The 25,765-nt window shown below is 56.6% G+C and overlaps 1 protein-coding gene across 40 annotated transcripts in view; it reads right to left on the minus strand.

The window, feature by feature from the left end:
• The window catches only part of MYO18A (myosin XVIIIA), a 95,668-nt gene that overhangs the window by 4,873 nt on the left and 65,030 nt on the right, over positions 1–25,765 (minus strand). For 20 of the 40 annotated variants that reach the window (XM_070562756.1, XM_070562754.1, XM_070562751.1 and 17 more), the window contains 22 exons: positions 23,923–23,988; positions 20,610–20,738; positions 19,754–19,897; positions 19,277–19,366; positions 19,019–19,138; positions 18,694–18,805; positions 18,113–18,240; positions 17,649–17,803; positions 15,793–15,916; positions 15,504–15,704; positions 14,825–14,935; positions 14,193–14,297; positions 13,724–13,870; positions 13,201–13,314; positions 11,730–11,846; positions 11,455–11,538; positions 10,902–11,039; positions 8,653–8,838; positions 7,876–8,015; positions 7,036–7,080; positions 3,710–3,832; positions 1,084–2,366 (listed from right to left, as the gene is read on the minus strand). In XM_070562756.1, the coding sequence (XP_070418857.1) occupies positions 1,088–2,366; positions 3,710–3,832; positions 7,036–7,080; positions 7,876–8,015; positions 8,653–8,838; positions 10,902–11,039; positions 11,455–11,538; positions 11,730–11,846; positions 13,201–13,314; positions 13,724–13,870; positions 14,193–14,297; positions 14,825–14,935; positions 15,504–15,704; positions 15,793–15,916; positions 17,649–17,803; positions 18,113–18,240; positions 18,694–18,805; positions 19,019–19,138; positions 19,277–19,366; positions 19,754–19,897; positions 20,610–20,738; positions 23,923–23,988 (3,858 nt within the window). In that variant the 3' untranslated portion in view covers positions 1,084–1,087. The remainder of the gene's footprint in view (positions 1–1,083; positions 2,367–3,709; positions 3,833–7,035; positions 7,081–7,875; positions 8,016–8,652; positions 8,839–10,901; positions 11,040–11,454; positions 11,539–11,729; positions 11,847–13,200; positions 13,315–13,723; positions 13,871–14,192; positions 14,298–14,824; positions 14,936–15,503; positions 15,705–15,792; positions 15,917–17,648; positions 17,804–18,112; positions 18,241–18,693; positions 18,806–19,018; positions 19,139–19,276; positions 19,367–19,753; positions 19,898–20,609; positions 20,739–23,922; positions 23,989–25,765) is intronic. The other 20 variants (XM_070562783.1, XM_070562782.1, XM_070562780.1 and 17 more) reach the window with 5 other exon arrangements.

The raw sequence follows: 25,765 nt of genomic DNA on the forward strand, positions 1-25,765 counted from the left end.
CAGGAGGCTGCACTCTGGGGTCAGACCTCCTGGGAAGCAGCAAGCTTGCCCTGGGAGGGTACCACGCAGAAAACAGCTTCACATAACCAGGGTGATCCAAATGTCACCACCCACCAGGGAAACTGCAACAATGTGATTCCAATGAGTCAGTCTTCTCCTTTCTTCTGAGGGGGTTGTGGGCAGAAGGGTCTAACTGCTAGATCACCCTCCCTGCAGTGAGAAGACTGGGGGAGGCAGGAGAGCCAGGAGGGAGCTGTCACTCAGCAGCTGCTAATTTCTATTCATTAAAACTTTACAAGACAGCAGAGACGAGGTGACGCCCATGTGTGGGCTTCAGGTGGGCGGGCTGGGGCGGGAGTCAGGCATCTCCAGGTCTGTTGCAGGGTGCGGTGCTGTGGGGGCTGCAGCCCTGTGAGACTTGCATTCCTAGCCTTGAGATCCATGCCAGGGAGGAAGGTGGCATTGCAGGGCCTGGGGCAGTTGAGCAAAAGGCCCCATAATAACTGATGGCCACTGACACACCAGCTCACACCTTGGGGATCAGCCTATGAGGGCTATGGACAAAAACTCCCGCATGGGTGCTACTGGGCACACACAGTGAGCATTTTGCCCACGTGCTCTGCCTTGGGCTGTGGAGGACTGGTTAAGGACAAGTTGCAGAGTCCATTCAGACCTCGGCGCTATCACTTCCCAGCTGTATGACCTTGGCAAGTGACTTAACCTCCCTGAGCCTCAGTGTTCTCTTCTATAAAATGGGACTAATCAGATGTTATGGGGTTAGTGTGTGGATTAAGTAAATAAAGCGTGGCAAATATCCAGAAGGGTCCCTGGCCAGGGTAAGGACTGGGTAAGTGGGAGCTGTGATTGACATCATCATCAAGTTCAGCTGACTGGGCTCAGAGCTCCGAATGACTGACTAGCTTAGCTGGCCCCTGCTCTCCGAGGTAGCCAGGAGGCTCTCTGAGGCCAGGCCTGCCAAGAGGAACACAGGAGGGGCCTAGGTGGTGGCGAGTGGGGCAGGAGCACGTTAGTTCACAATGAGTGGCACACGCCATGCTGCACTCCAAACCAGGAGCCACCTACTACGCTAGTCGCTCTCGGGCCGGTACAGGTACCGCATCATCAGGCTGTCCACCGCCTTCTTGCGCTTCTTCTCCTCCTTCCGTGACTGCTGGCGCGCCTGCCCGGCCTCCTCATTTTCTCCAGCCGGGCCCTTCTTCACGCTCGAGCGGCTGTGGCTTGAGACAGTGGAGCCACTGGATGTTGATGAGGAGGAATCAGACTCTGTCTCCGTTCTCTTTCTTCTCGATTTGGACTTCTTCTTGCTCTTTCGAGAGCGCCCCTTCTTCCTCTGCTTATACTCCGAGGAATCTTCTGAGCTGGAAGTGGAGCTGGAGCTGGACCTGCTCCTTCTCCTGCTCCGGCTCTTCCGGCTGCTGCGGGACCGAGAGACATCGGCAGCAGAGGCTGAGCGGCGGATGCTGGTGGCTCGCTCTGGGAGGTCCAGTCGGGCACTCCGGACACTCTGGGTGCTCTTCCGGTCATCCTCCTCGGAGTCAGGCTCCAGCCTGCTCCGTTGGAACGGGACAGGTTTGTAGCTCAAGACCTCATTGATGGCAGCCTCCAGGTCTGGGTCCAGGTAGGAGTGACGGCTGACGGGGCGGACGCTGGAGCCGAGAGGTTCATCCGTGGCAGAGGCTGAGACACGTGGCTGGGGTGGCACCGACAGACTTCGGGCCAGTGACGGGTGGCTGAACTGCGAGTGGGCCTCACTCAAGGCCACACTGGCTCCATCATGCCATTCATCCAGACAGCTTCGGCCCAGGGACAGGCTGGAATCAGGGCTCTCCCGGCCGGGGCCTGAGGCCCGGCTCAAGGAAGGGCTGAGGGTCTTTGACAGGCTGTCGAGCCGGGAAGTGCTGCGACGGGAACTGGGTGAGCCTGACAGTGAGAAGCTCATGGAGGAGCGGGCCCCGTCCTCCCCAGAGCCGCGCCGTGTGGCCGAGGAGGCCCGGCTGACTGGTGCAGAGACGGCCGAGGCCCGGTCAAAGTCAGAGCCCCAGCGCTTCTCCAGCCCCCGGCTGGCAAGGCTCCCGACCTCAGAGAAAATGGAGCCACACTCCTCAGGCTCCTCAGACTTCCTGCCCTGGCTTGGCTCCTCCCTGGTGCCTGTGCGGGCCTTCCGTGGGGGCCTCTCGGGGGAGGCTGCCCTCTCGCTCAGGGTGGTGAAGAGCGAATCCTCGTCGCCAGTGCCCCCGATGGAGTCCTTCAGCGTGAGCCGCTTCCGATAGCTCAGGGAGCTCAGCACCGAGGCCGGCCTCTCCTCCGTCCCCTTGCCCTCCTTCCCGAGGGTGTTGAGGGCCGTTCTGAGGGAGGAGTGAGGCCGGGGAGGAAAGAACCAGTAATGGATTAGGGGGAGCAAAGAGAGAATGAGAGAGAGAGAAAGAGAGAGAGGCACAAGCGTTAAACCTAGAGAATAAAGACACGGGGAGGGAGGAGAGAGGAGGAGAAATCGACAGCAGCCCTGGAAAGTGGCCGTGAGAGCATCGGAGGAAATGAAGCAAAATAATTTGCGTCAGTGAAAATAGCTTCATGGAGAATGTCATGTAAATTAGACTATTGTTCTATTTCATCACTTTTCCCCCTCTAAAACGTTTAGTTCAATTTATTTCATTGTCAACTACCTGGAGCCTCCTGCCACGCAGTGGTGGACGGCAGTGGGGCGGGGAAGGCGGCATTATCTGCAATAACAAAATGTTGTTGGGCCGAATAAATTAAGCCAATTAGAGGGGCCCTGGCTGGGAGCTGGTGGTGATGGGCTGGACGTGGGCAGGGGCCTCAGGGGAGCTGGAGAAGGAGGGCGATTCCTTTTTCTACCCAGCCCACCTGCTGTCTCTTGGAGGGGTGAGGAAGGGTGGGGATTAGGATGGCTCTGAGTGGGGGTGGAACAGAGTGTGTGGGGTGGTGGTTGGGGAGCAGCAGGGAAGTGGCCACCGGAGGGGAGGGAGCCCAGGACGGCTCTCCCTCCCTGCTGCCACACTGGCCAGTAGGTGAGGGATGGGGACAGTGGAATCTGGATTCCAAGGGTAGCTGTCTGTGTGATCAGAAGACTGTGACTCAGCTGGAAAACAGGGGAGCAAGTTCCTCCAGTGGATGGGCATTAGCAGAAAGCTTGGGGGGGGCAGTGAAAAGACTGGAGAAAGGAGAGAATGGGCAGAGAAAGACAGAATGTAGCTGTGACAGGGAGTCAGGGAAAGTGGTGCCTTTTTTGCTGCTATTCCTGTTAAGACCTCAGAGGTCCAGAGCTGGCCCAGGCTGACCCTGTCTGGTGTTGTGGGATCCAGAGTCCCCCTGTGCCCCAAGCGAGTCTTGATTCCAAGGACGCAAACTATCAGGTAGTTCAATCAACATTTGTTGAATGATAAGTGGGGATGAAGTTAAACCTACACCAAACCAAAGCTTGGAGCCTGATAGGAAAATATCACCTAGGAATGCAGACCCTGACTGAGAAGAAACCGAGCCTCCTGTGCTCATTCCACACACCAGTGGCGCGCTTGGGCCCCTCACTCACACACACACTCACACACATGCGCATGCCAGGCAAGAGATGCAGGTGGCGTGAGGCCTGCTCTCTTTGGATGGAGGCGCTGCTCAGCCATCCCTGGGGCACGAGGTAGCTCCTCCTCCCAGCTCAAGGCCACATGCTCACCTGGAACTCTTCAAGCTGCCATCATCGGAAGCTGCCTTGGAAGGCCCCTTGTTTTTCGACAACCATGACTTGACCCCGTCGACCCGGTCCTCCAGCTCTGAGTCCACATCTGACTCCCCCTCGCTGTGGGATGAGGAGCAGAAGGGTAGGCAAGGTGGAGGAAGAGGTGACCACTCGCTTCCCAGTAGGGGGCACTCAAGTGGCAGCAGGTTTCTCTTGGGTAGGGGGGGTGGGATGTGGGGTGGCATGCGCATCAGTGAGTCAGGGAAGAGAACAGAGAGGTTAGATAGCACACCATTCACAAGGACCCTATCCCGACTCAGCAGGCCACATTCTGTGACAGCCACCAAGAAGACCCTGAGGAGCACAGAGGCACCTCCCATCTCACTTTCTGTGGCAGGCTGCTGTTCAGCCAGCCAATCCAATGACAATCACAAGGAGACCATCCATTCATCAGTTATAGCTAAATGGCTCTTGGTTAACAAGAAGAGTCCTGGGACCTTCAGCTACAACTTAGGTCTCCTCTGCTGGTTCCTGTCTCCCCACTCCCAAAAACATGGCTATAGCTGCTGCCATTTTCCATGCCTTCATGGCAAGAGCTGGGCAGCTGGCCATGGGGCAGAGAAGGGTTTCACTGTGACTTCAAGTCAGCTTGAACCAGGAGTCACCTTAGCTGGTGGCACCACCAACCTGGGCACCATAGCCATATTCCAGACCCATCCTGTGACTTCCCTGGCCCTTAAGAAACTGAGAAAGGACAAAGAGGGGGCAGCAGCATTTCCCGAGGGGCTGGCAACAGCTTCAGGATTCAGATTGCACCCTGGAGACCCAGCTGGGCCCAGAGAGTCCCAAACAAAGGCTGTCTTTCCCCAGGTCTCCTCTTCCCTCCCTCAGGCAGCCTCCAGCTCTTGCTCTCCAGGGCTTCTCTGGCCAAGCTGGCTGAGCTCTATCCACTGGCAGGAAAGCCCAAAGGAGTCAGATTCTGAGGCTGGAGTTGTGGTGACCCCCTCAAAAAGCAGTGAAGGCTTGGAGGCAGCTTCTGAGTGAATGCTTCTAGAATTCTGTAAAATGTCTGCTCACCACATTCCCCTGCTACAGATATGCTAGGATTTCTCCTTGATATAAATTTCCTTTCATCTGTGTCAACAGGAGCAGCCGCATTCCTGAATTATGTTCTTGAATAAACAGCCACACAGGCATGTAGGTGCGTGCACGTGTGCACACGTGTGCACGCGTGCACACACACACATACATGGAAGAAACCACCAGTCTGTTCTGGGGACTGAGAGAGCAGGACTTGTGGGGAGGGGAATAAAGAGGCGTATTTTATGTGCTTCCGTCAAATATAGAATTATAACAAAGACGAGGCTGGTTGATGCCCTGGGTAAATAGGAGTTTAGCAGAGAGCCCCGAAACCGCTAATGCAAGCCCTGTGCCCGTCCAAGCCTGGCAGATTTACTATGGTGCACGGGCCCCATGGAACGCCAATACCACCTGATTTATACACCCGTGCAAAAAACCTCCTTCTCTAGCTTCAGAGCCTGTAATTTATCACCGCCGTTCATAACCATATTGATTGCCTTTAGAAAGGAGGTGCCGTATGCATCGCAAAATCTATGTCTACATGTTAAAAGCGTTTCTGTATAAATCTCCCTTAATACTGCGCTGTTTACTGCTTTCATTAAGGTTATGGCAATAACAACTGTATCTCTAAGTAAATCGAAACATTATTTTTCTGCCCGCCTTAGCACGCTCGCTCGATAACTTGGAGCTGGGGCCCAGAGCTGCTGAGAAAGGAGCCATACCACCTCTCTGCCATCAGCGGGAACCCAGCTAGGACTGCACGCCCCCGTGCGCCTGCGTGCATGCACACGTGTGTGTGTGTGTGTATGTGTGTGCACATATCCGTGTGTGTGCGCGTCTGCCTGGCAATGGTTTAGAATATGATCTTAAATGCGCATTTTATCAGCCCTCGAAGCTCCTACAGTACGAGGATGGCAGGGCTGGAACACACAGGGGACAGACAGTTGTGGGCTCAGAATACGAATTCTCCTCCTTACATTCAGAGCAGCCAATGGGTTGAGAAGCTGGCCTGCCTGCCCTCGCCTTCCCTTTAGTTTCAAGCACATAGACAATGTTTGGGTTCTTTTCCCTAAATAATCAGGCCCGTAAACAAACTCCAGGGGCAGGCAGGCTCAGGGGGCAGTTGAAATTTTAAATGGTTGGAATTAAACCTCGCGTCAAATACAATTTATGTCCAGGCTCATGTGCTATTAGTTAACTGGGAGCCGAGTCGCGGGGGAACAAACAAACGGAGACAGAACGGCGGGGGATATTAATTGTGTGTGACAACCGGGCTCCAGCGGCCCTCTATCACTGTTACACACTATTACATTTATCATTAGCTCTTGCAGAGTCCTCTGTGCCTCTGCCAGCCCATCCTGGCCAGCAGGGAGGCCTGCCAGGCAAGAGAGAGTGGGGGTGGAAACCAAAGCCATGCTAAAAAACAACCCCCGAAAATCTGCCCTGTTGGACTTGATGGAGAATCACCCTGATCTGCCTGGAGGCCCGCACATTTGCACCCACTGTCCAGCTCCCACCCGGAAAGAAGGAAATGGAGAGGGGGTGGATTTCCTGGGCTTCCCGCCACCTGACAGACAGCACCAGCACAAGCCCGGGGCCTCCCCCCGCCCAAGGGGCCCGCAGGGAGTAAAGCAAACACATCTGGCTGTGTTCCCTTCCCCTACCACGGCAGAGCAGCCCTGATTAGCTGCCTGAATGCTTTCTCCAAACAAGGAACCGTTAGATGCCGCTCACCTTCTACCCTTGTCTGCCAAAAGAACCGGCAGACCTTTCAGAACGAAACATACCGGCTTCGTTAAGGCAGCTCAGGCTCCAGAGGAGCCCAAGGATGTGGCCCGACCCAGCCCAGCCAGACTTTTCTCCAGAGAAATAGGCAGGGAGGCGCTACACTTGGTTTCTGAAGGAGGAGAGGGCTGGAGCTCAGCAGGCTGTGGATGCCAGCGAAGGAGGCTGAGACCTCCCTTCTGATGGAGCCCCCGCTCCTGCCCTCCAAGGGCGTGAGGGCCAGCCTGAGCCTTCCTGGGGGAGCACACCTTGTTGCCTGCCCTATACTCTGACGCAGGGCCCAGCCTGTCGCCCCGCCTCCTCAGGACAGAGTCAGCGGTGTTAGCGTGAGGGACTAGCTGGGTGGAGGTGCGGGAGGCTGTGCGCCCACGTGCGGCATGCAGCGGGCCAGGGCCCGTGTTAGGGTGGTTAGACACCACGCAAGGAGAGGCAGAGAGCGCGTGCGCTCCAGTCCTCACGGTTTATTCTTTCTTTTCTGATACTTTGTCACCATGTCCTGCAAACTGGAAACAGAAAGAAAATGGTAGGCAAGGGGGCGAGAAGAAGAAGACAGAAAAATCAATGGGCAAACCAAGGTGGACCCCTCAGCTGAGGAACCCTCCTTCCTCAGGAAGACCTGGCTCTGGCTGGCTGAGACATGGCAGCAGGATGAGTGAGGGTGCTATCCTCAGAGGGCGGTCCAGACCACTCTGGGCACCTTTCCCCTGCTCCCACAAGGAGCAGGCTGCCTGCAGGAGGGGGCCCCGGCCCTCACGTGGGAAGGGGGCAGGTCTGGGGGTCTGCCCAGGGCAGCCTTGGGAGCTTCTCTAGGGCCTGACCCCACCCCCGACTGCTGGTCTGCCACCTCGTGACTTCCTCCTCAGCCTACAGCTACAAATCTCTCTCTCCGAAACCATTCCCTGGGCGGGTTTTATAAGAGAAAATCTCTGGCATGGTAACAAGGCACCATGGCCCTTAAATCTCTGCTCTCCCCAGAGTGGGGCAGGCGCCATCGGAAATGCAGCTAAACAGGGGAATAACTCATCTCGAACAGGCAGAACTGGAGAACCAGGTCCCGGGAGGCCTGGGGAAGGAGGACAGGGAGGACGAGGGGAAGGAGTCTCATGCAGGCATCACCTGTCCTGCACTAACCCGCTGCAGGACAGAGTCCAGGCCAGGGTCTGGCCATGAGGGGAGGGTGGGCTGGTGGCTCAGTGACAGGGAGACAGAGGTCACAGCTGTTCTATCTGGTGGTCTGGTCCAGAGGTGGTCAAGAGGGCCTCTGTGTGGGCCAAAGGTGCCATAGAGACCCCCCTCACCTGTTGATGAGGTCCTCGTTCTCATCGCTCTCCATCTCATCCTCAATGGCGGCCTGCAAGTCCCCGATGCGCTTGAATGCCAATTTCAGATCGGCCTGCAGGCTCTGGTTAGCAGCCTCCAGACTCTCCAGATCCATCTCCTAGGAGGGAGAGTGGGCAGTCCAGGTCACAGGAGGGCTAGTCTTTCATCCAGCTGCCCCAGAAAAAGCCTGCTTCGAGTCTCTTCCAGGCAGGCAGGAGCTCTATGGGTGCTGCTGCAAGCCTGCAGTACTTTTTTTTTTGGGGGGGGGGGGAAGATTAGCCCTGAGCTAATATCTGCCACCAATCCTCCTCTTTTTACTGAGGAAGACTGGCCCTGAGCTAACATCCATGCTCATCTTCCTCTACTTTAAATGTGGGACACCTGCCACAGCATGGCTTAACAAGCAGTGTGTAGGTCAGCACCTAGGATCTGAACCAGGAAACCCCAAGCCACCAAAGCAGAATGTGTGAACCTAACCACTGTACCACCGGGCTGGCCCATGTAGCGCTGTTTTCGCTCTGGTGTTGCTGGGCTGTTGGGGCTGGCCTCACTGATGGAGACTCCGGTACCACACTTGGCCCCCTGGCCTGTCCTCAGAGCTTCCTGGACTGTCCTCCAGACAGGTCTTCTTCCCTCTAATTCTCTAAACCACAGTTTCTTTGCAGGCCACCCCCTACCAGCCCAGGGGGGTGGGGTACACTTAGCAGCTACTCAGAGAGCTGCCAGCTCGGGGCCCCGAGGGTTGGGGACATTACCAGTTCATGCTTCTTGCGGCTCGCCTCGGCCTCCTTCCTGGCAAGCTCGCCCATCTCCTCCTTGGTGTCCCGGAGCTGCCGCTGCAGCCTCTTGTTCTGCTCCTTCTCCCGATTCTCAGCTGCTATGCGCTGATCCCGCTCCTCAGTCAGCTTCTCCATGTTCTCCTTGAGCCGGCTGGCCAGGCTCTGGACAGGGAGGTGGGAAGAGAGACCCCTCAGCCAGGTGGAGGGAGGGCTGTCCCTGAGCTTGGACTTAGGAGGCCTGGGGTCCAGCTCCGGTCCTCCACTCACCAGCTAGAGGGGCAAGCAACCAAAGCCTTCTGAGGCGGCCTCCTTTGCGTTTCTGTAAAATAGGGGGAAGAACACCTATTCCCCCAGGGGTCCTTTGAGGACTGAGTAAGGTAATACGTGTGAAGGCCCTCTGGAAGATGAGAGGGCCTACTATCATCATCACTACCAAGGCTGGAGGAGTGCTCAGGCCAGAGCCTGGGCCTGTCCAGATTGATACCCTGTGTGGGGCCTCCACGGGCAGCAGGGCTTCCCTCCGAGACCCTGACCTGGAAGCTCCAGAAGCCAGATCCTGTGCTCAGAGGTCAATGGCTTTATTGAGAGTTCCCAGAAAAGGAGGAGACTAAACAGTCATCAGATTCCAAGCACAAAGCCATCCCTCTAAGCCCGACGAGTATCTCCTCCCCCAGGAACTTGAACACATTTCTCCCTGCTGGGCCACAGGATGCTGAGCAAGAAATGATCTGGGGACTGCGGCAGGTTGTGAGGGAAGGACCCTGCTTCTGGGTCTAACCCTGGTTCTACCACTGACTCGCCGTACGGTCTCCACCTCTTGACCCCAGCCTCTGTGTCTCTAGAATAGCAGTGCTAGGTGGCATGATCTCTAAGGGCCATTTGTGTCGAGCATTCTGTGTCCCTAAACCACAATATTGCCTTACTGAGCAGAAGGGAAAATGAGAGAGAGAGCTGAGGAAAGGGACTGGGGCCCATGAGAAAAGGAGACAAGTCCAATAGGTCTGCCCTAAGTCTACCAGACGAATGGCCTCTTTTGCCCCTTGGTAGCTTTGTGACGTTACGCAACCTACTTAACCCTTCCTGTACGTAAAATGGGGGCCAAAATATTACCAAGGCAGAACGTAAACTATTGTTAAGTCTCCTCTAACTCTCTCCAGCTCCCCTGAGGTCTGTGACCCTGTCTTGGGCGGTTCAGCCATATCTTCTTCCTAGGTCAAAGTATTAATACCACCCAGATGCCCACTGCCAGCCCCATGGTCATGTTTCCATCCCTACCCTAGCGTCTGCGCCACCGACTGAGGGGTTGATGGGGAGGTGGCAGGAATGCTCCTCAGCACCCACACCATGAACACACTTCTCACGGAGAACTGCCGGCGCTTAGACAAATGTCTACAAGTTCGAGGAGGAGGAGAAGTTAAAAATAGGGCGAGAGGGGTGTAACCCAGAGAGCTCATTCTGCCTGCTTCTTTCTTCCTACCTGCTCTGCCGGAGAGGGAGGAGCTGGAGCGTGCTGGCTCCGGCAGATTGGAACAGAGAGGAGTGAATTTAGAGAACAGAGATTACAGTAGGGAGGAAGGCAGGGTAAAAAGATAGAGAAGAAAAGAGGTGGACAGAAAAAGGAGAAGGGGTGAGGGGGAAAGAATGAAAAGTAGAAGGTGCAGAGGAATGGGATGGGGAGAAAGGAAGAAACGGGGATGAGACTAGGGAGAGGAAAAGTACAAAGGGAGAAGAAGCAATGGGGCAAAAACAGAAAAATGAAGAGAGAAAGAGAAAAAGCAGAGATGGGAAGGGTGGGAAGTGAGGAAGAAGGGAATAAAAAGAGAAGGGAGACAGAGAGCGCCTGGTGAGATGAGAGAACAGACTTCAGCCCTCACAGAAGTGGTGCCATCCGCTGCATATTTATGACCCTGCCAGAGAGCGAGTGAGGGGACTGGCGGGGGGAGCTCATGGTGGAGGAAAATATGAAGACGAAAAGCTAAGCTGCTCTGGTCCCTTGGCAGAAAGCAAGCACGGAAACAGAATGTAAAGCAGGCAGACTCTGCGGTGCCCAGAGAGCAGACAGAGCGGGGTGGGGGGAGGAGGCACTCGCCCGTCAGCTGGCCTGGCAGCTTGGCAGAGGCCTCTGAGGAGTGTCCATGGGCCTGCCCAGCCCTGCTGAGCATGCGTGGCTCCAGCTGCTGGGGTAGCTCTGTCCTGCTCCCTGTGGACTGAAAGTGCACACCCACCTCCAGCCGCTTCACTTGGGTCCTTTCAAACTCCAGGCGTGTCTCCAGCTCCCGGATCTTAGCTTCCTGCCTGCTCACCAGGGACTTGTCCACCATGGACTGCTCCAGGAACTCCACTTGGCTTTGGAGGGTTTGTAGCTGAGGAGTAGGGGGCAGGAAGAGAAGAAAGAAGTGAGCGCAGAAAGGGAGGGGTGGCAAGATCACCATGGTGACCAGAAGGCTGAGGGAGGGAGGGATGCACACGGAGGTGGAAGGATGGGGCCCTGAGCCAGAGGCATTCCCACCTGGCCCAGTGCTGGCACAGATTTTGCCCTTTGTAGAGAAAGGAGAAAGCTAAGGACCAGAGAGGGAATAGGAATATGAAATGAGGTAGCTGAAGCCAGAACGTCTGCTATGGTGGTATGGCTCCAAGCCTAGCCCTTTGCACTCCTTGATACTGCTCTGTGGATTACTGAAGGTAGAGAAGTATTCACTGTCCCGTGAGCTTGGGGGTTCATCCCGACACACAATGACCCTGGCACCCTCTCTCTACTAAGGGAGACCCTGTCCCTACCTTCTCCTGCAGCTCTTGCTTCTCCTTGTTGGCTTCTTCTAGCTGAGCTTGGAGATCATTCATCTGAGCCAGGTCCCGGGAAGCCTGGGAAAGGAGAGAGTGCTGAAGTGGGATCCCCCATAAGAACCAACTCCAGCCCCACCTACCCCACACTGAGTGCCAGGGCACACAGGCACTGCAACCTCCCAGAAGAAGAGGCTGTGCCAGGGACTTACGAGGAGGACTAGGACAGTGTCTGTGGTGTGGGGTACGGGGGGCACCTCTGGGCAGGGTACCTGAGCCACGGCCGCCTTGTGCTTCTTCATCAGCTCATTCATATCCTCCTGATCCTCCTCCAGCCGGTTCTGGATCTCATTCTTCTCACGCTGAAGGCGGCTCAGCTGCTCCTCCAGCTGGATGGAGGCAAAGGTGGACCAGAGGGCATCAGGCCTGGAGTCCTCGATGGCCCCAGGTGGCAAGTCCGAACCTCCCCGACGCCACTTCCAATCAGAGGGGGTCATGAGGCCGGGCCCACCCGCTGGAGCAGGATCCAGGACCAGCGATGCTCAGACACCTGCCTATCCTGCTCTGGGCCAGGGAGCTGAAGGAAAGGGCTGTCTTTGTAGCACAGGCAGACCCTGGGCTCAATGACAGCTGCTTTCTGGCAGCTCTTGGGAGGCTAATGAGAAGGCAGAAAGGTGTGCCCAGGACAAACGGCCCATCGTCCTGGCACTAGCAGTTTAGGCCCCAACCTGCATGCATTCTGCCCCCTTCAGGCCCCAGGGAAGGACCCCTGAAATCTGATGTTCTCCTAGCTTGGACTCTCGTTTCCGCTGGGATGGCCTGCTCCCTGGCCATCCAGCCTCCAGAGCCAGTCCACTCCTGGGGGGAGGGGAAGAGACAGTCAACAGCAGCTTCAGGAAATGAATGAATCTATTAGCCTGTAATTCCAAACCAAAATGACTGCGTTGGCTCCTTCTCTGCCCCATCCATCTTGTTACCGGGCTGTGGGGAGCTGGGGAAGCCTCAGCCAAGAAATTTATTAACTCGGATTTAAATAAAATGGTAATTTTATAACAGCCTTTTTTAACACAATTAAGGAATTTGAATTACTCACCTGAAAACTGCTGAGGAGCACAAATGTCATGGGGATAAATCAGGCCTGGGAGATTGGCATCTCTTGGCGGCCGGGTGAGTAGCTGGGGACCGTGGAGCCCAGAGCCAAGCCCAGCCTCCTCCCTTGCCCCATTCCCTGCCCATGGAGGTACTGGTGGCCGCATCTCAGTAATGAATTCTCAGCCGATGGATGGGCCATGGGGGAGATGAGGAATTAAAAGGGAGGCATTAAATAAGAGCTCTAATTAGCTGCCGCTTGGGCTTGTCAGTGGGCTGACCAGGGGAAGGGGAGGGAAAGAGAGCCACCCCATCCTCTTATCGGTGCTTCCGCTAATCTCTAGGCGCCTGTTTACATCCCTCAGCCACATTAGCTGCCTTTATTTATGGTGTTGGGGCCTGTGGCCAAGCTCCCTCAAGCAGGTGGTTAAATAGGGAGACGGGTCCTTGCTGGCTCCTCTTCCACCTCGCCCCCCGCCCTGGCCTCTGCTGACTGAGGAGAGACAGAGGAGGGGAGGTCTGCTCTCCCTGCAGAAAGCTCTGGCGTGAAGGGACCGGGCTGGGGAAGGGTCCCTGTTTGTGGTGAAGGGAGCCATGTCGCAGCTCTGCTCTCCTTCAGCCCCCAGCCTGGTCCTGCATACCCCGGACCCTCACCGCTGTCTTGGCTTTGGCAATGTCATCAATCTGCAGGTGCAGATCTTCGATCTCCACTTCCATCGCTTTCCGTGCTTTGACAGCTGCTGCACACGTGAACTCTGACTCCTCCAGCTAGACACAGAGCCACCCCCGCCCCAGGGAGAGATGTCAGCCATTCCCTGGGGGCAGGAGGGCTGTGCAGGGTGTTCACAGGGGAAAGGGAGCTCAGGAGCCCTCCCCCTCCTCCTCTGTTCACTGCAGACCCCAGGGCTGGGGCATGTTGTGGGACATGCACAGGCATCTGCTCCTGTGACAGGGATGGTGAGTGCTGGGCCCCATCCACACCATCCTGGGGCTTGGTGGTCATGCTGTACAGTGTGAACAGACCCTGGGAAGCCTGGTTGCTACAAGTGGCTTCTCCTCACTTCCCTGTCACACTCCTTCCCAAGGACTGAAGAACCACTGAGAGGGGCAAGAGGGAGAGAATAAACCTGAAAACCAAGCTCGGTTGCCCCTGCAGCTGATGACTTCCTGCAGATACCTGGTTTTTCAGCTGGGCGATCTCCCTCTTGCTAGGCGCGTTGTTCTTCAGGTGGTCCAGCATGATCTGGGCATCTGCCAGCAGGGCCTTGGTACGCTTCAGGTCTTTCCGGAGCCGCTTCTCTGACTCAAAGTCCCGCTGGTTCACCTGCGTGGACACTAGAAGTTGGGGCTCTAGCATCCACCACAGGGCTTCCTCCTGTCTTCCTCAAGCCCACTCCTATTCCCGCCCTCATTCTGAGTCCCCCTAAGGAGTAACGACAGTGGAAGTGTCGGGATCGTGCCAGCCAATGAGAGAAGCCTGGGTGTGCAATGTATGGTCATCACCTCCTTCCACAAGTGATGACAGTGGGCTCTACGGAGCCCAGCACCCCCCTCCCTGTTCCCAGTCTTCTCTCCCTAAGGTTCCCATCCCTGAGGCCAGCTGGGGCAGGCAGCTGGCCAGGCCGCAGCCAGCAGTCTCCACTCACCTGGTCACTGAGTGTGGTGAGCTTGCTCTCCAGCTCCCGCTTCTCTCGCAGCACCTTCTGCTTGTCCTCATACTCTTCCTCAAGCTGCACTTCCATTTGTTTTAACTGGAGTGCCGTGGGGACAGAGGCCCATTGGTCCCTTCAGTGTCTGGTGCCAGTCAGACCCCTTCCCTTCTGGATCCCCACCCCGGGAAAACAGTGAAGCAGGGCTGAGCATGGATGACCCCAGAGGGGTCAGACCCTGAATTCAAAGCTCCTAGGGTTTCAAAGCAGCCTGGGAGGGAGAGGAGGGACAGCAGGCCACAGACAGTGGCCCTGAGCCATAGTGAGAGCCCTCGTTCCAGAGTGGGCAGGCCCCGCTGGGCCAGGCTAGCTGACTGCACAGAGGGGCACAGGGTGGGCTGCCACTTGGCACAGAAAGCAGAGAGCATTAGTTCCTCAAGGGTCTGAGCTTCTCTACGGACCCTGAGAGCACACATCCCAGCCAATGCCAGGATCCTGAGCGGAGATTTCCTGGTCCAGAAGGGCAGTGGAAGATAGTGTGGCGAAGGTAGAGAAACACACCCCTTACTTTAAATCAGTGATGGGGGGACCACGGTTTACACTGGACCGGTACGTGCCCATTGCCTTACCTTCTTCTGACACGACTGCCGGGCCTCCTCTACCTCCTCATCCCGACTCTCCATCTCCTTGGAATGGGTCTGCCTCATCCGCTCCATCTCCATCTCAAGTCGCAACTTGGCCTGGAGGTGGGTGGGAGTAGGGACTGGGTTCCTTCCCCAGCAGCACCCTGACCCCTGCCCACACCACCCTGATGGGCAGCTCTCTCCAGGCTCCGGAGCAGGAGAATCTCTGCCAGCAGTTCCCTTCGCTCCCACCTTCCTCCTGTGGCAGCTGGCTTCTGCAGAGAAGCTGAACTCCCTTACTAGATGTCTGGCATGAGCCCAGAGAAGGCTGCTGGGGGTGGGGACAGTCCTGTGGTTTTTCCATTTGGCCTCCAGCCTCTAGCTCCCTGAACTGACGCAGTAGCTCAGTGGCAGGCTGGGTAGGCTCACGGCCTTCCGGCTGCCATGTATCCAGAGCTCCTCACCACTAGAGCTCAATCAAGATTTGCTCTTGTGGAAAGCACCACAAAAGCTTAATTATCTTCACACTGCGGCTGGTGCAGATCAGGTGCTCACTCAACATTTTGTGAGTAAGAGAACAAATGAACAAATGAATGATTGAATGTGGGATCTTGCCCTCCTCTGGCGCACACCCCGGGTTAGTTGTGGTCATGGTGGTTCCTCCCTCAGCCAAACTCTCCAGCACCTGCTCCAGCATCTGGATGGTCCCCGCCTGCTCATCCAGCTCCTCTTCCTGATCCTTGACCTTGGCCTCCAGGTCCCGGAGCTGTTTCTTAACCTTGGCCAGAGAGGCCTCATCCTTGGACTCTTGGGAAGAAATGTCCTGGAGCTCAGCCTCCAGTGAGACGACCTTCTGAGTGAATCCGGCAATGTCCATGTCTTTTTCCTGGAGAAAAAGAGAGGATGAGGCTGGCCCTGGGCTGGCTCTAGCCTGTGAGGGTGACAGGGCATGGCTGGTGGGCAGCCCCACGTACCTCTAGTTGCTGCTTCAGGCTGAAAGCCTCGGCAAGGAGCATGTCCTTCTCTCGCTGCAGCTTCTCCCGCTGCAGCTTCTCGCGCTGGGCCTCCTCATGGGCTTGCGAGAGCTCACTGTCGAACCTGTGAGGGAGCACGGTCATGGTAACTCCATCAGATAAGGGAAGAGTCCGGGTCTCCAGTGCCCAGAGGCTGCCAGGAGGCAGCGCCACAGATACGGACAGGACACAAGCAGACGGGGGATTCACACAGCCTGAACTTGGGGCCAGTCGTGAGGTGACATTCAGGGGTTATAGGTCAGGCCATTAAGGCCCTGCTGGGCAACCCGGTCTGGGATGGGAGGCATTCCTTTGAGGGGATCCAAAGGCCTAAGAGGGACCCACAGACTGCTTCTGGGAAGAGTAAACAGATTCTCCTCAGGTGTTAAGTCTTGACCTTTCCCTTTTCAACAAATAAGAGAATGAGGGACCAGGGTGAGGGCAGGTGGGTATCAGAATGGGTAGAAATGGATGTCCTGTCTCGTCTAACTCACTTTCCACAGTTCCATTCAGCAACTCTAGATGGAGCAGCTGGCTCCTGCCCCCACCTCTGGGCACCAGCCTTTGGCCAGGTCCACCTGCCACAGCAGTACCGTGTCACACCAGGACACTCCACACCGGGCTGGAAGCCAGCAGTCCCACTGCACCCAGCTGGCAGCATGCTTCAATGGGCTAATGGTCCATGGTTGCGGGCCTCTTTCTTCACTCCTCCACTTCTCAGCCTTCCATTTCCCACCCAGGGACTCCAAATAAGGAGCAAATTGCTGAACTTCCTCTTAACACCTTCCTTGAATAGCTAATCAGGTTCCTGTCAAAAACTGCACAGCTCCCATCCGTTCCAACTCCATATAGAAAAAAAGTAAGAAAACTCCGGGCAGCTGAAACCTAATAAGTTGCCCAGCAGGGAGTGCAGCAAGACGGTAACTAGGCCGAGATGGCACTGTCATCGGGGTGCTCAGAAGGGAGGTCCCGCCAAGGGTGCCTGCCTCCAGGTGAAAGGGAGGGTGGGGGTAAAGATGAGAACTAGGGAAGTGGAGAACGGAGGTGCTGGGAGGGAGGAACATAAGATCTTCCTACTTCCCCTCACTCTGCACAAAGCAGTAGCCCAGCAGGCCCTAGTGAGCCCCCAAGGCCAAGGGTAACCCAGGGGCACTGGAAAGACTCAGCTCTGCCACTGGTGACCCGAGGGCTGTGGGTGTGGGGCTGCCCCTTCACAAAGGCGACTGGTGCCTCTGCTGAGAACCCCTCCCCTGCACAGGGACCCAGCGCTGTTCCCACTCCCTGGGGCACCCTGCTGTTCCCAGGGTGTGTGGGATCCTTGGCGTCGCTAATAAAGGCATCCCATTCCCATCCCCAGCCAGGGAAATTAATTTAGATTGGATTTTCTCCTGTGAGGGGGCCCCCTCCTCTATGTCATTACCATAATGAGATGGAAGTGGCACGGTAGTTTAACGACATTAGTCAGGAGAGTGTGTTTGTGTAGCTGAGGCAAGGGAGAGATGAGGAGCTGGGCGGAGGCCGGGGCGGGGCCACATGGAATGGCTTGTCCTTACTGGGCCCCGGCAGGGTGACAGGCACACACTGCAGGGAGCACATCCGAGAGCAGAAGCCTTAGCAGGCCTTCAGTGGGGATGTGGACTGAGTGCTCCTCAGAGGTCAGGAGTGAGAGCCATTCTCATACTAGGAGTGATCACGCAGGCAAGGTCCCGGGCCAAATTCAGGCGCTCCCCACCTTCCTCCCTGGACAGGAGGCAAGGAGTCCCCAACTGGGGCTGTTCTAGGAGGTCTTCTGTACCCAGGACAGGGGACCCACCCACCTTCTCTGCTTCTTCTCCAGCTCGTGGTTGCGGACCTGTTGGCCCTCCAGGTGCAGCTTGGTGTCCTGCAGCTCAGCCGTTAGCCGCTGGCACTTCTTCTTGAGCTGCTGCAGAGCCCGCTGGCTCTCGTCACTATCCGCCTGCAGGTCCCCGAGCTAGGGGCCAAGATGGGGTGCAGGGTCAGCAGCCATGGAGAGGCCCGGAAGTATTGATGGAGAAGGTGAGAGGAAGGAGGTAGGTGAGTGACGGGGAGACCCAGGGATGAGGGATGAAGTCAGGGACATCCAGGGAACCTAAGACACTCTAATAATAGACTGCCCTGGGTTGTCCCCTGCACCGAGAGGCTAACACACCAATCCTTCCCTATTGCTCCCAAGCCTGCCTGGCTCAGGCCCTTCAGAGGGCCAACACGTGGCACCGAGCCCCTCCCAGGCACAGGCCTCCACTCCTTCAGCCAGACTCACCCGCCTCTCCAGTTGCCTCTTGTTCTGCTGCTCCACCTCCAACTTGTCCTCAAACTCCTGCTGGAGCCGCTTCTTGGTGAAGTCCACCTCCCGCACAGCTCGCTCATACTTCAGGCGCCACTCGCCACCTGTAGGGTTGGGGGCAGACAAGGGAGGACTGAGCTGCTAAGAGTCCCTGGGAAGGGGCAGAAGGGAAGAAGGATGAGACAGGGAGGGGCAGCAAGTGGAGTCAGCCAGAAGGACTCAGACAGGTCTCTGTAATGATGGCTTCCTCCCAAGGCGGAAGGAGCCACTAGCTGGGAAAAGATGAGAGGGGGTGACGTGTCTATGTGCACTGTCCTCTCCCCAGGGGCTGCCAGACCATGGCCCTCAGATGTTGTCATCATCATGATGGTTAAAGCCCTCTGTGATGATCCCTGCATTTATTGGCACCTCTACTTTCTCATCTATTTATTTGACTTTAGCCTTACAATAGCCCTGCAGAGGGAAGATAGGCCTGGACAAGGAGGGTGGTTACCCAGGGGTGAGAATCATGGTTTGCCACTCAGGCCACTGCTGAGCTCCTCTGGCCTCAGACCTACCTGTGTCATCATCATCCACTTCCCCGTTGATCTCAGCTGCCCGGATGAGACGGGCCTCCATCACCTCCATTTCCATCACTTCCATTTGCTTCTTTAGTGCATCGTACTGGGTCTGCAGAAGAGGGGGTTATGAGATGTGCCGTTCCACCCCCTCACCCAGTACTACCCACCCCTGAACCACACAGTCTATGGTCACATGCTTACCCAGGGCAGATGGGGGTGCTGGGCCAGTGGCAAAGATGCCACCTGTCCTTTGGGGGAGCAGACAGTCACTAGAGTGTGGCAGCCGCTAGCATGGCTGTCTTCACCTCGGCCTTGCCCTCACCTGTAGCTCCTTCATCTCCTTCTCGGCTCGGAGCCTCTCCGCAGTCTCGGCGTCCAACAGCTGGGAGGCGGACTCTCCTGTGTTACGTTCATCCGTCAGCTCCGATGTCAGCTCTGAGATCTGGAGTTGGGGGAGGGAGTTGCCACCAGTTGAAGTGCCTGCCTCACTCAGCAGGAACACCATGGTGGGGGGAGGGGGGCACCTGGCCCGGCCACCCTTGGAGATGGGCCAGTCTGTGTGGTGCTGGGGGTCACTCACCCGGGTCTCCAGCCGGTCACTGTTGAGCCGCAGCTCATTCCGCTCCTTTTCCACCTTCTCAAGCTTGCTTCGCAGCTGCTGGATCTCCTCCTAGGTGCAGTAAGGAGGGCAGTGAGCCAGAGGCACTGCGAGAGGTTGGGGCCTGGGATCCGCACCCTCGGGGTGAAGGAAGCTGGTGATGCTCGGGCCAGGACACAAGAGAACAGGAAGCCACTGCCTCCCAGGGGCTCCTCTCCCTACATCCTTCCCCATATGCAGAGGATGCCTGAGAGTTTATCCTAAGAGGCTACCCAGGGGCTCAGCCAGCACCAGAGAGATGCCTTCTGTTTGATGGGAATAGTTCAAGGACACCAGCTCCCCGGACTAAATCAAGGAGCACTTGGGAGCTCAAGACAAGCTGGCAAGATTCTTGCCCATGTGGATGTACCACAGTCCTTTCCCTCCCAGCAAACTGGCCCTCCCCCGGCAGTTACGTACGTCTCTGTTCCGGATCTGCTCCTCGGACAGCTGTACCTCGATGAGAGGCCGCACGGTGGTAAAGAGCTTCCACCAGGGCCAGTCCTTCACCCCTTTGTTCTTCTTGATGTTCTTCTGCACACAGCGAATGGCCAGGTCTTGAATCTAAGTTGGGTTGGAGGTGGCGCACAGCAAGGCTCTCAGTCCCAGTTCCAGCCAGGATCCTCCCCACCACGAGCACGGCCATGGCACTGCTCCTCTGGCCACTTGACCCCCGAGTCAAACACTCCCTCTGCCACCCCTAGCCCCCAGCCTCCCTCCATCCCTCAGAGAGCCTGGCCCTGGGAGCACTGCACTGGGCACTAACCCACTCCACCGTCATTAGGAATAATTTCGTCTGCTTTATTTGCTGCCTGATTATTTCCAGCACCCTAGCCTAGATGTGCTATAAAACCTAATCTTGCTGAAACACAAGAGGCGGCGGCGCTGGCTGTTTTATGGACTTGCTAATAAGAAAAGGAGTCGCTGACACAGCTCCTTAATCTTCATGGAACAGCCTATGATCCAGAGCCCACCTTTGCCTGGGCCCTGCTTCCACCCACCCTTCCACCCAAGCCCGTGGACCAGGCCACATGGCCCACTGATGGACACACTGGCACACTCACTGGCACCAGGGAGCTGCCCATTCCATACCCTGGCCCAGGGTATGGTGCCCCTGGGAGGTTCCCGCCTCTTCTCCCCCAGATAAGGATAACCCATAGCCCCAAGACCAGCCTCCCGCCCCTGCACATTCCCTTGAGTCTCCCATCCCACTCCAGGAACTCGTCTTGGCCCCTCTAGGCTGGGCAGTGGGACAGAGATGTCCCTGGAGCAGCACCTTTCTCTTCTTGAAGTGCTGGCGGGCCAGAAAGCCCCTGCAGGCCGCCTGGAACAGGGTCAGGTTCCTGCTGGTTTGGTCATCCCGCTGCTCCTCCAGTCGTGCCAACGTGCCCGCCCGGAAGAACACCTGTGGAGAAGCAGGCCAGGTGAAGGCAGGAGCCTGGGCTGGGAACAGCCCAGCAGCAGAAAGGGAGCTGGAGCTGGCTGGAAGAAGGGGAAACAAACAGCTGGCCCAGGAGACCAGCAGGCCCAGGAGTGTGGTCCCAGGCTTGAGAAAAGCCTGAAAGTCCAAGTGCCCAGGAGAAGAGAGAAAAAGCAAGAGACCCTGGGAAGGCTGAGGGAGGAGGGCCAGGCTAGGGGCTGGGAGGCTTTGGAAGGGGCGGAGTAAGGTGGGAAATCTAACTTCAAAGAGAGATGAAAGGAGAGGGAAGCCAGAGGGAAGGGACCTGGGCAAGAAGGAAGTAAATGAAGCAGCCACCACCAAACGGTGGGGAGGACACCCCTCAGCAACACCGGTGGGGGCCTCTTCTCCCAGGACTGCCAGCAACACTGTCCACGCCCCTGTGCCCACAGCCCACCACAGGGCCCCACCACAGCCTCCAGCTGCCTGGGATCTGGTGAAGCGGATGGTGGTGTACGTGTGTAAGAAGAAAAAGGTCCAGGAAGCAGTGTGAGGGCGGGGGATGGGGGGCCCTTCTCTGTGCCCTCCCCGCTCAGTTTCATTCCAGACGGGCTGCTCTCTCATATGGCAACACCCCACCCCCACACCCAGGTTTCATCTTCTCATGAAGCCAGTGGGGTGGGCGGGGGTTGGCCCAGTCAAGGGACCTGTCTTACAGGTTCGGGGGCTGGAGGGCAGATGTGAGAGGAACCAGCCGGGCGCCTGCACACCCAGCCTTTCCTCTCACTCTTCAGTGCCCTGAGCTGGGGCTGGGTAAGATTCTCGCTAAGAGAGGAAGAAGAGGGTGGGGGAAATGGTCAGGTGAAAAAAGGCTCTAGTATCCTTAAGGAGGACAAAGGGACACCTAGGTATATGCCCACCCCCAACTTGCCCAGAACACAGACGATTCCCTTTTGTGGGGCAAAGAGAACATGTGAATTCCATGGAAACACTCAGAACCAACAGGTTCAGTATCCCCAGGCCTCCCTTCAGGGAAGAAGTGGGGAGAGGGCCTACACTTTCTGCTGAGAAAGCTTTGCCTCTGGAGACTCCACAGAAACCTAGTCCCCTGAGGCTGGCCTGGGAGAAAGCCAGCTCAGTGTTCCGAGGCACTTCCCCAAATCCCACATGCGGGGCTGAGTGCCTCAGATCTCCTGCGGGTCTCGAGCCCTACCTGAGCCTGGATTTCCCACAGGTGGGAGCCCGAGATCCCAACGGGGGTAGGGACTATCTCACTACCCCCAGAAGTAGCCCCACATGCTAATGGTTAGCACGCACGGCTATCTGATGAGGGCAGGAGAAGTGAGGTGCCGGCATGGGGATGGAGAATGGTCCAGACACACAACGAGAAGAGAAAGGATGGTCTAGAGACTAGGGCAGCGAGCCTCAAACCTCTCTTGAACAGCTGCACATTTGTGGGGTGGAGTCGTTTAGACTATTAGGTGAAAGCTCAGGGCCATTGCCCCGCAACATACACACCCATACACATATTACAAACAATGTCAAGGGGGTCTCAGACCCCCAGACTCCTTGCCTGAACCCTCAGGGTCCTGTGAGCTCAGACTGAGACGCCCCTCTCTTCTGAAGCAATGTGACAAACACACAGGGAATCTTTGCTCACCAGCCAGCACTAACTACAGCCTAGAAGCCCTGCCATTTCTCTCCCAAACCAGATGTGAGCAAGCATCCGACTTTGTTCCTAATTCTGCTCTGAGCATGAGTGGGCCTGGGGCTCACCTGCCTCAGCCAGGCACCTGGGATGATGCAGAGGGTCTGAGATGGCAGCTGGGAAGAGGACCAGCCTGTACAGGCTCTCCTGCCCAAGACATGCCTTGGAGGAGGTGCCACCCCCAGTGCCAGCCAGCAGCAGCTCAGCCTGCTGGAGGGGCAGGAGCCCACCCAGGGAGAGACCACGAGGCTGAAGGGAAATCTTTGACTGCAGGCTTCCCAAGGAGGAAGCTCAGCTGGCAGCCTGTGAGCTTAGAGACAGCTGGGGAGGGGGAGAGAAAGGTGAGCCAGACACGGCAGAGACCAACACCAGAAAAATGACATGGAGAGAGAGTGGGGCCACAGAAGACACAGAGAACAAGGAAAGAAACAGAAAATAACAGAACCAGAAACCAAGGAATAGAGACCAGCAGGGACTGCCGGGGCCAAAAAGAAAAGGGAAAAGCAGAGACAGCAGAGACAAAGATACAGCAAGGGGATGGACGAGAAAGGGATTCCCAGCGAGGGAGGCACAGGAGAAATAAGGACATGACTCAGAACATAGAACAGAGAGAACAGAGCCGACAAGCAACACTGAAACCTTTTTTTGTGAGCATCCCCTTCCACCTCACACTCCCCAACGAGGCCCTGGGACCCAGAGTTCCTTCCCTGTCTGCCAAAAGCCAGACAGGTCCAGAACCCCCTCTCTGGCTCCCAACTGCTCTCCCTCCCACCTCAGCCCTTGGAGCACATACGTGGACGGCGCTTGTCAAGCCTCCCAGTGTCGGGAGAGAGGGGCGTGCAGGGCTCCCCGCCCCGTGGGAGGGATGCTCAGCTGACCCTTCGGTGTGCAGTGACGCAGCAGACTGGCACCCGGGGCCGGGCGTGCCTGCCTTTCATGCACCACGTTCCATTCAGATGAGGAATGCGGCCTGTGGGCAGGTGGTGGCGGCACAGCCTCACCATGTCCTGCTTGCTCTTCTGGGACCCTGACAGTCCTAGATGACTCCCCATAGGGGACTCTGCCCTCTGGAGCACTCTGCCTACTGCCTTCCTGCTTCATCCAGCTCACCTCCCTTCTGTCTGCCTCAGTCCCCACCCCAGGACTCAGACCAAGGTCAGGGCCACCTTCCAACCCACTCCCTCCTGACATCACGGAGGTGTTCATGGCACTGAACAAGCCAGTTATTCAGAGGGAGGCAAAGTCAAGTTTGCTGCAGCTGGAATATCTAACCTCCTGGCCTCTCTAACTCTGAACAGGGCAGCTTGAGAGGAAGGGCAGCCCCAGAGTGGCTGGGGGGTGAGGGGACCATGGGAAAGACTCAGAAGGGGCTCCAGGAGACTCCTGAAGTCAGACTGAGCACGGAGAGCAGGAGCGGAGGGCCGGCCCTCTGGACTAGGGCTGCAGAGAGTGAGGTTGACTGCTCCGGCAGGGACAACTCACCCGGCTCAGGCCCATGCAGCAGCTGCTCTTCTCCAGGTCCAGGGACTCCAGCAGCTCCTCTACCGCCTGCAGAGAGAGGCCTCTGTCAGGGAGCCCGCCCAGGGTCTCCCATCTCCATGCAGGGCTTCCTCCAGCCCTCAGTCCATCCCTGACCTCCATTCAGACAGTCCATTATTTATCCAACAAGCACCTCTGGGGGGTTTCCGTAGTGTCAGGCACTGTGTTAAGAGTCTGGAGATATAAAGGTGATTACGAGAGGAAGAAGCTGTCTTGTTGGGGAGCGAGACAGGTGAATTAGTGATGTATATAGAGGAAGAGGCATCTAAGTCAGACAAGGAAGCCGTGGAAGGCATCCTGGAGGAGGTTTTGCTCGTGCTGAGTCTTTACATACAAGTAAGAATTAGCCAGACAGAGGAGGGGAGAGGACATTTCAGGCAGAGGGACCAGCCTGGGCAAAGGCATGGAAGCGCAAGACAAGAGAATGCCCCGAGGAAGTTGAGGTGTAATTAGAGAGGTGGGCAGTAGTCAAAGTAGGTGGAGCCTGTGTGCTTTGAGAGCTCCTGGAGGGTTCTCTCAGGGAAGGGCAGGGTCAGATTTGTATTTCACAGAGACCCCACTGGCACAGGGGCAGAGGATGGTTGGGGACCCCCTCAGGCAGCCACTGCAGTAATCATGACCCAAAGGGAAGACAGGAGGGGGAAATGCTGGAGATGTCAAGGAGACAGAGCCTTGCAGGTGTCGGGGAGCGGCAGATGAGAGGGAGGAAGCTAGGGACACACTGAGGTTTCTGATTTCTGTAACTAAATAGATAATGGTGCCATTCTCCAAGGTAGGGATGACAAGCGAAAGAGTAGGTTTAGGAGGAGATATAATCAGCTGAACATGCTGACTTTGAGGTCCCATAAGGCATCCAGGTAGAGAAGTCCAGAAAGCAGCTAGATAGAAATGCATGTCTGGAGCTCAGGAGAGAGGCCTGGGATAGAGGTATTGATTTGGGAGTCGTCAATATATATGCGGTAATTGAAGTGATAGCTGTGAATGAGGTTGCCCAGGAAGAAGGTGTAGAATAGCAAACACCCACAGCCAAGGAGAGAGTCTTAAAGAAGAGAGAGACCTTTACTTCAGGGGCAAGTGGAAGGAGGGAAGCTCAGAGGGACTGAGAAAGAAAGAACAGAGATGAGGGGAAAACCAGGAGTGGCAGCAAAGAAGCAAAGTGACACCAAAGAAGGAGAATATTTCAAAAAGAACAGAGCTGTCAACAGAGTCTCATGTTGCCAAAAAGCATGGAAAGGTGCCCATTAGCTCTGGCAACATGGAGGGCACGGGGACGGGAACCGGGCAGCTATGGGTGGAGGGATGAGCGGTGGTGGGGTGGGGGCGGCAGGAGGAAAGTGAGTATTGATGGTATGGGGCAGGCGAGAGACAGAGGATAGTCCGGCATGAGAGAGGGTTGACGGAAGGCTCCTTTGTTTTCCGAGAGCAACATCTGCCGAATGTTTCTCCACTGGCAGAAAAGAGTCATCAGAGGAGAGGCTGAAGGAACAGGAGAGAGAAGAGTTACCACTGGTGGAGCAAGTCTCCAGGGAGACCAAAGGGAATGGGTTCCAGAGAACAGAAGGAAGGGACGGGACAAGGGGAGGAAGGTGGGGCTTCAGTTTTATTAGCATTTTGAGGCAAGGTCAACTGCTGGGAAGATGACCTGGGAAGGTGCAATGGGGGAAGATCTGAGGAGAAACATGGAGAATGGAACAGCAGGGAAGGAGCTTGGAATAGGGGTAAGGAGAAGGCACATGGAAAGCTTGCCGGGCCACCCCAAGGGCTCCGTTGGGGCTGGAGACCATGA

The sequence above is a fragment of the Equus przewalskii genome, chromosome 10 (genome assembly GCF_037783145.1).
Source record: "Equus przewalskii isolate Varuska chromosome 10, EquPr2, whole genome shotgun sequence".
In the NCBI taxonomy this organism is placed as follows: domain Eukaryota; kingdom Metazoa; phylum Chordata; class Mammalia; order Perissodactyla; family Equidae; genus Equus; species Equus przewalskii.